This window comes from Rutidosis leptorrhynchoides, chromosome 1, assembly GCF_046630445.1.
Source record: "Rutidosis leptorrhynchoides isolate AG116_Rl617_1_P2 chromosome 1, CSIRO_AGI_Rlap_v1, whole genome shotgun sequence".
NCBI classification, from domain to species: domain Eukaryota; kingdom Viridiplantae; phylum Streptophyta; class Magnoliopsida; order Asterales; family Asteraceae; genus Rutidosis; species Rutidosis leptorrhynchoides.
The window spans coordinates 46600287-46609573 of NC_092333.1; the positions used below are offsets into that span (position 1 = coordinate 46600287).

A 9287-nucleotide genomic window follows, 5' to 3' on the forward strand; every position below is an offset into this window, starting at 1 on the left:
TAAGCAAAATCAGTAGTATCCCACTATCTCTAAGACCATATTTAGTGGTGATGGGGTGTGATGAGTGTTTTTGTGGGGTATAATAGTGATTTGGCAAAGGTGATGACGTGATGGCGTGATGAAGTGTGTAGTGGTATGACGTGATGGTTGTGTGATGAGGTAATTGGTCCCACGTTTTTCTTTTCTTTTTCATTTTTGTTTGAATTTTTTTTACTTGTTTCATTTTTAAAAAAAATAATACATATATAATAATTTAAATTAATAAAAACACACTAAATTAATAAAAATTAAACGATTACAATTTATAAAAGTCATAAAAATGAAAAATTACTATAATTAAAAAATCCTAATACAATTAATTTATTAAACTCTTAGAAATTAAAACGTACGTTAATAATTTTGTGACACAATCCGTTGTCGATCGTGTTCGTTCTTCCTCAAGTATAGCTTCGATAAATTTGCGTCTTCTCTCCAATTCCGCATCCTTTTTCTCATCCCATTTTGAAGCCAACTCTTCGAATCTTGAAGGGTTCGTAGCTCGTGAAGAGTTCGTACTCCGTGATGAAGTCGTCGCGTCAGACGAAACGAAATTTCTAGCAGCCTTCTTCGATCGCTCTCTTCCCATTTGACGTTGAATCGCATCGTCTCTAAATAGCTCCTGGAGGTTGTTGAAGCAATCTTCCCCGAGATTAACTGTTTGGTTTTAGGCAACCACATCTTCGTCTACGTCTTCGCCTTCTAGTACTATTTATGAAGCTCTTCTTCTACGCACACCACTTCCACCAACTACAGGTGGTGTATACCACTTTGTCTTCTTCTTCAAGAATTCCCAAACGTCTTTGTAACCCCACGTCTTCGCTGCACGTTGTTGCCATCTTTGCACCGTTACATTATATATGTCTTCATCGTTTCGACTACTACGTCTTGGGTTACGTTCTTCTTCATTATATAAGGTCGTGAAATCTTTGCACGTCTTATCCATATGATGTCATTTTCCACTTAATTGATCGTCATTTCGTAAATAACTAGAATCGTTATTGTTAAACTTATTACGAACTCTAGCCCAAAAATGCCGAACCTCTTTATGAGTTACCTTGAACTTCATCTTCCGAACAATCTATTCAACACGACGCCAACCAAATTTCTTCGGGCGGAATCCATAATTTTTTAAATTGTGGTTCTTTGGCAACTTCTTTTCCTTTTCGTTTATGAGTTGTTCGGATCCGTACTTGTGGTTGTTGCGTTTCACCACGAATTTCTTCTATCTCTTTGGGATTTGGAGGTGTAAAAGTTGGTTGTGATTGTGACCATGGTTGCGTATTTGGAAGTTGAAATGGTATAATATCGAGTTGCGAGTAATGAGAAAATTGTGATGGATATTGTTGTTGAAATGGTTAGTGATATTATTGTTGTTGTTGTTGTACAAATTGAGAAGAAAAAACCCGCATTATTAAAATCATGAAGAAGATTTTGTTGCGAGACATTGCCAAATGGCCGATTACCCCGAACATTTTGTGGAGAATTTGAGTTCGAACCGGACATATTTGGAGACCCGAAGTTGTATAGATTACCGAAACCGGGCTCATTAGGATCGGGATTTTGAGACATGGTTATGATATAAGAAATATTATAGAGAGTGTTTTGTCGAAAAAGGTGATAGAAATGAGAGAGTTTTGTGAAAAAAAATGAAATGAGATGTATTTTATTTATAGAGATATATAAAATTTAAAATTTAAAATTTATAATAGTATATTCATTTATTAAAATAATTAAATGGGCAACGGCTACAATTGCAACGGATGAATTTTAAACTGGCCAATCAGAATCGATCAGCACCAGAAATTTGATCCGTGATGCGGTCATCGCACCTGTACAAAATACCTTCCATCACTCCGCGTGCTCGCGATAGAGGCGTGATGGTGGTCTATCTAAGTTGATAACGTTGCGATAATGGTGGCCTTACCCAACCTACCCCTCATGCATGGCCTCATCATTTTTTTTTTTTAAAAAAAAAAAAAAAAAAACACGGGCCAACATCCCTTTTTTTCAAACTCAATTTCAGAAATCTATTCACAATCAATCATCTATTTTTCTTAACAGGCTTCGGTGATTTAACGATTTCATAATTATCGATTGAAGCCCTAATTCAGCCACAATCATAAATCCTTCCATTACTGTATTGAATCCTATGAGTAATCGTTTATTGTGAAGCTGCAATCAGATCAATGATTCAGGCCAATTCATCCTATATATCATCTGTTTATTGGAAACTCCCTGTAAATATCGCATTAAAAAGGTCAGGGTTTTTCAAATAATATTATGTTTTGTACATTTTATTTTATCAATTCTGATGTTTGATTTCGTTATCTGAAATGTTTGACATGTACACAGTTTGATGTTCAATTTCGCTTTTTGATATGTTTGAATTGTGTTTTTTAAAATTCATTGTCCATAGAATTGCGTGATTTTCAGTAGGTTCTTCAAACTCATTCTGCATCTAACTATTAAAACTATATCAGTGATATTTGATTAAATGTATAAATCATTATTTAAAGCTTTTATAAAAAGAAATCATTAACATTTAGGTTTTATATAATCCCGCTGGTGATTCATCCTACGTTTGAGTCAAACAGTTTGTTCAATTAAGGTATGTATTATATTATTTGAATTGAATTTATAGTGTCTGATTATATTCTTCGATGTCGGTTTCTAATATAAAAACAAGAACATGAACAATTTTGCAAACTAGTTACCTATCTGTCTTACGATAAGCACACAAATAAGTAACTTGAACAATTATTTGTGATTTTGAACCATTCGAAAATCGTGCACAGGTTTGGGTTGTATTGAAACCTTGATGTGTTACCTGAGAATTAGGGCCTCCATATAACACAATTCTTGTATTCATGTTTGTCAACTAACATACGCTTTACGTTCATTGTAGGTGATGTCAAGAGTTGGCGGATTTGGGGATACTGGACGTCACCCATGATGTATGCAATGAAATTGACCCGTAAGTTGGACAACTGATTTTCATGTGATTTAACAGCCTTTGAACGGATCAACATTAGGGGAAATAGTTATCAAAAGGGGAGGGTTCTTTGCAGGTGCATACTGGTATTGGATTGCGGTCGCAGCCTTAATTGGCTCTGTTTTCGGCTTCAGTATCTGTTAGGCTTTGTCTCTTGCCTTCCTAAACAGTGAGTTTTGTCATATTTTTATTAAGGATGACTCTACGGTTATATGTGTGTATGTAAACATGTATGTGTATATCTCTAATAATAATTATCGAATTTGCAGTTGTTCTTGATGATAAGAGGAGGACAAGAGCTATATGTTACCTCTCACCAGAATATAAGTCATACAATTAAGAATACACAAATTAAATGCAACTGATCCATTTTAAGTGTTACCTAATTGCCGGTTCGTTACATGGACTGTGGAGGAATTAGTCAAAATGCATGCACATGTATATTGATCGATTGTGCAAACAAGAATTAGTTAGATGCCTAACTTGACCTACCATATTGTCCCCCTTTTATTTACCATTAAGCCATAACCCTTTGTTATAAATAGAGCATTATGGAAGCTTATTTAGGCATCCCAAGTTCTTTTGTCACCAAAAATAGTTAATAGAGAGTTGGTGAAATTATCTTATTATCAGTGAGTTAGTGATTTTTTTCTCCTAATTACAAAAGATAGAATTCATATTATTATAATTAGTGAAAAAAATTTAACTACAAGAGTTCACTGATGAAATTTTTCTTTGTTCTTTTGATTATAACTTTCGGTTAGTTACTATTCACATCTTCTTAATTTACACATATGTATGCATGTATACATGTTATTCTTTATCAATTAATTAATTAATTAGTTTCATTCTCATAACAGGTATCCTTATGAATTTTGTTGTATTCTCCGATGCAACAAAGTGTCACATGTCTGCTGATTGCGATCCTCATAATTGCGATGGCAGTTCATCACCTGTATGCACTTTCAAAAAGTGTTGGTGTAATGGCCAGCGGCGGCCCGATGACATTACAAATTAAGCTCCGGCCACTTTCACACCATCAGGTGTGATGGTCAGCGGTCTGGTGGGGTTTTTACTCGGTGCTTGGTTGTCGTTTCGTCGGACATGCTGTTTTGTTAGGTTCGGTTTTGGTCGGGGTGTTGGCTTTGTTGTTGGCATCGGTCTGGGTGATCCCCATGGGAGTTATGAGGCTGTTTTGGTAGTTGTAGGTAATAGGTTTAGGTGTAAAGCGCGGTTTGGTCGTCAAGGTTGTTCAGTTTTTTGGTGGTTTGATGTGTTCGGATGGTTTCAATGGTTGTTTGGTCAATGGTTGATACAAGGTTTGTTTGATTAAAGTGGTTGTCTTTAGCAAGTGATTTGGGTTATATGTTTCATAGGATAGAACCTTTTTATTTTCTTTCTGAAAAGCTTCATAGGATAGTTTTTTAATGACTTAATTACACGAATGATAACCGTGATTTGTCAAATATTGCAAGTTTAGTCACTGTGATTTCATAAAATTACGAGTTTAGTCACTCAAGCTGACTGACGTTAATTTGGTCCATTAAAACACATCATGTGCCGATCACGTGAGGGGTATTTTTATCAATTTCTTTAAAACTTCAATCATGTATTTTTATCAATTTCTTTAAAACTTCAATCATGTGCCAACATGTGGGAGTAGTTTCCTTTTACTTTTTACCTCTTCAGAAACCCTAATAAGAATACAATCAACCTACAACAAACACACATTAATTATTTTGGTGGCTAAATCATTTCTGATCACTAAAAAACAAATCACTATCCATCCATCAGGTTTTCATTATTTCGTCATCCAAACACGCCAAATTACTCAAATCAAAAATCAACAAACATTCTAGATTTATAATCAAAAACGTTTATCTGTCACAATACATATTGTAATTTGATGTACTTGACTACTTCTCAAATAGATTGTAGGATCTATCACATTGTCGGGTCTGACTCAATGTTGTAATGCTTTTAGATCGTTTTGATCTATTTAATTTAATAATCTTGTTTTTCGCCAAAAAAAAGGACTGCTAAGGCAGCAATGCTTGATGAAAGTATGGATATATTATTATGTGTGCATTTCTTTGTCTTGATATGGGATTGTGTGGGGATTTGATTAATTAAGCGACTAATATGTTTTCTAAGAGCAACTCATAATAGGATCTTTTCTAGTGACCTCAGATAGATAGGTGAAGTTTTAAAAGTTAATCACTCACTTCGAAAGATAGGTGAAGTTTCGCTGCCACAAGTCATCCAAGTGTATGCCTTCTTCCTTAAAATATCTGAAATGGTAAAACAATCTGGTTAATCCAGATTAATACTAATATATAACTACAGAACACTTTATGTCTTGTATTAACATCATTAAATATAGAGCTACTGGAATTTCGATTAGAGATATACCTACGTTTTTACCATATATATGCATTTGGTGATGATGCAAAAAGTAGAACTAGAGTTGAGGTGAAAATCGAGAGGGCTGGCGGGTTAGGTAACGGGTTTGGGTGAAAACAAGTTATCATTTATGCAAGTCACACGCTTTTTGTCCAACTTCATACAATAGTCAGTGTGCAGATACGATCACAAATTTATATTATTTCAATATCAATCCCAGTTTCTTTATAATAACAATTTAAGATGGTTAATGCATTCATAATACATTTTTGGGTACTTTCAACCCGATTGAGTAGCTATTTCAGATTGACCTGTTAGAGATAAAACAAATCAACCCATTCATAAGTAAATAAATGGGTCGAAATTGCCACCTCTAACACATCGGCATGTTCCTTGTCTGTTGGAACCCACTTTTTATCACCCTATGATTAAAGATGGGCCAAATATATTGTGCTGTACTGCATAGGAGTGCAGAGTGCTAACCCATGAAACCCACACTTCTTTTAGACTATGTGGCTTATACAACACACATGGATAACCTTCATCAGTGGGGACTTATCAACGTATATATACCACATCTATCCCCAAATTATAGCCCATAATCTAAGTATCAAAAGTTGATTTTTAACAGTAACTGAAGAACAAATTCTTCTAGTAACTATATAAAATCACTGACTGCAGTAAACAATGAAAAGAACTCTACCGTACAAAAAAATCAGAGCGTAAAATGTAAACCATCAACGTCATTTTCTTATAGTAATAATATATATTATCTCACAGTAATAGATAAACACGCTAGTTACAATTATCCTACGAAAGCTACTATTAATTTAATTAGACATAAAACAGCATCAAATCTGCATCAAATTAGGCACAAATCTGGACAGAAAGCGGTACTTAAGATATACCAATAGCACGAACACCCCGTAGCAAGGCACTTCATAGAGTGGTACTGCCAGGTACCTGTAAATATTTATTATTTAAATAATTTAATGATTTAATTCAAGCAGATTAACATGGAAAGAGATACTAATACTACTTAACTCAACGAGTGAGTATGTAAACGACTTACCATAACGGGGAGTATGGAGAAGCCATATCCAGGAAAAAATAAGGCCACCTGTCAAGAAAAAAACACATGAACATAAATTTCTTGTGTGCATAAATAAAAAATAGAGATTGCTTACCATAATCTTTCAGGGCCGAAAAGAATCGTCCACTGGTAAAGGGTGAAAGTCCACGTCAAAAGGACAAAGTATGAGATCCGAAACCAAGGGAATGTCTTCTGCAAATAGAAAATCTTTGTAAGTCAAATTTGGAAATAAGAAAAATTTTGAAGCTTGTAATAAAAAAAATTGACATACCAAGTTATTAAATGCCGTCTCAATAAGCACAAGCACGAGATTCACCGAGTGTACACATGCTTTTAGCTGCACCATAACCATTATAGTCGCACAAGAAAAAAAATGAAACAAAAGACGTGTATATATAGAACAAACGATCCGTGATTAAACACCTACTAACCGGATCCATAATAGATTCTTTGCGGACAAGATCTCGAATCTCAATAGCCCAGAAGATAGTAAGTGTAAACACAATCGCACCTGCCTGCATCTGAAAGGAAAAAAAAAATGGTTGTAAATTGCATATTTTGCTTTCATTTAGAAAGGAAAAAGCTTGTTACGAAAAAACCTGGAATATTATCTGCAATATGAAAGTCCAAAAGCCGGCAACTTTAGGTCGTTCCCTTGGACCAATAAAATCTACAGAGTTATTGAAATTTATTAAAAATTAGCTACTGTACTTCAGAGCTGGATCTTATTAATAAAGAAGTAAATAATTTGAAAAAAGAAATCATTCTCTCACGAGCATCTCGGAAATGCTTCTTGCAGCCATACACTGATAGCACAAATCCAATCTGCAAATTAAATAAAAAAGTACATCAAGAACGTAAGAGAAGTAATTAAGTTAATATAAAATTAGAATGAGAAAGAATACATCATCATCATCATCATCATTTTTATGAAACTGATAAAAATATGTAGAAGAATTTGACGATGTTGTCATGGTGATGAAACTTACCAGAAAGTAGACAATGTTAAGTACCATTGTCCAGCTGCAATCACCAAACGAACAAAACATTTAAACTATGGTAAATAATTAAAACTACATTTTTATTTATAAATTGCATACGTGCATAGTCGTTAACTCGTTAAGCCTACACTTGCATACAGTTTACCCTGCCAGCACCTTACAATTGACTTCACCTTAAAACTTTAAAAGTATCACACTATATAACTTTATTTCTTTTCTAAGTGGAATTATGGACGGGTCAGTTTGGGCATGGATTCGGGTCAAAACGTGACCTAGTCTGATGGACAAATTAAAAAAACTAAGCCTCAAACTTACCAGACTATATACATTTGAATTAAAGCTCAATGTCAAACATAACCATTTGAATTAAAGCTCAATGTCAAACATAACCAATGTATACCAAAAAAAAAAAAAACCAGAAAACTGGCAATGTATTTACCAACAACTATACTATTATCCAAACAAGACCTATACTTGAAAAAATAATTCCTCAAAAATTGCAGTATGACTTCCGAAGGTCAAACTGGCATCTCTTATCTTAAAAAAACCTCTGTTTATTATGTTTCAATCCAAAATTATAATCTGTACAAATATGTATGTATACTCATTCCTTCAAATTACAAAATCATAAGTCATAACCAAGTAATTACCATGTTGACTAGAAAACCCTACACCGAAATCAAACCATTACAGTAGGTAAAAATAAGGGACTTACATTGGGTAGTAGTTGAATACTTTGCCTCCATTAACAATGGCATAGTAGATGATAAGAACCAGAAGCAAACTGAAGCTGATGAACCGTATCACCAGTAAGCACACGGGATGAATGCACCTAAGTGATGGTTTCCAACCATCTTCTTCATGCAATTGCTCTTCTTCTTCTTCTTCATTCTCTTGCGGCGGCCTTTCAAATCTGACTATCAGATATCCAGCAAAAGCCCCAGAAGTGAAGATCGTCAGAAGACAGAGAAAAACCAGCCAGTGACTAACTGTCTGTATCTCAGAATTTGCCATGGATTTGTTTGTTACTCTGAATGAACCAGAGTAGTGGCGATAGAGGTGATATATATATATTTTTTATTTCTAGATCTAAGCTTGGAAGGAAGATGGCTTGATTTCAAACTAGTTTGAAATCTACTCTGCATGATCGTGAATGCAAAGCATCTTTTGGTTTCCATATTTTGTTAATTATACCTTTAATGTTCTTTATAACTTTAATCCATTTTTAGAAAGTTTTGGTGAACACAATGATTCCCTCTTGGCTTCAGCTATGAACTGTTGGATATATATACATTTTGCTATGCTTGGATGTGTGAAGGATCTAAATACAATGTGATAGGTGCATGTGCTTGGTGGGTCCCATTGTAGTTTCATAACTACCAACTCAATTGGCCAGATATTAAAGCTCCCTAAATAACTTTTTTGTACGCTTAATAAAAACCCAAAAATATATAATCACTTATCATGATATCAAGATAAGTTTGAACTCTTCATGCATTTAGCTTTTTGACTGATAATTTCCAGGTGAAAAATCTTAGGTGGTAAATTGATTGCATGTAAGTACTACATGTCCATTTTTTAAATTGATGAGTAGATCATCGAATTGATGAGTAGACTTGGACCCACAAAATAAACATGGGAAATATAGGCTAGGAATGGACCTTGAGTGTCCGTCACATGACCAAAAATTTGACCGAATAGTATATATGATTTCCCACTGCCTATGTAGTATTTTTTTTAGGGCGATATCGACATCGAA

General features: G+C 34.3%; 1 protein-coding gene and 1 long non-coding RNA gene across 2 annotated transcripts; one reads left to right on the forward strand and one right to left on the reverse strand.

Moving 5' to 3' along the window:
- Positions 1 to 2101: 2101 nt before the first annotated feature.
- On the forward strand, positions 2102 to 4344 carry LOC139859520 (uncharacterized). The gene is made up of 3 exons (XR_011763146.1): positions 2102 to 2296; positions 2945 to 3200; positions 3892 to 4344. It is a non-coding gene; the product is annotated as an uncharacterized lncRNA (long non-coding RNA).
- Positions 4345 to 5730: 1386 nt separating this feature from the next.
- Positions 5731 to 8542, reverse strand: LOC139865177 (uncharacterized). Its single transcript, XM_071853620.1, has 10 exons — positions 8244 to 8542; positions 7517 to 7550; positions 7301 to 7352; positions 7127 to 7197; positions 6959 to 7048; positions 6799 to 6864; positions 6622 to 6719; positions 6507 to 6554; positions 6343 to 6397; positions 5731 to 5745 (listed from the first exon to the last, which is right to left on the reverse strand). The coding sequence occupies exons 1-10, from the start codon at positions 8540 to 8542 to the stop codon at positions 5731 to 5733; spliced, it is 828 nt and encodes a 275-aa protein (XP_071709721.1).
- Positions 8543 to 9287: the final 745 nt, after the last annotated feature.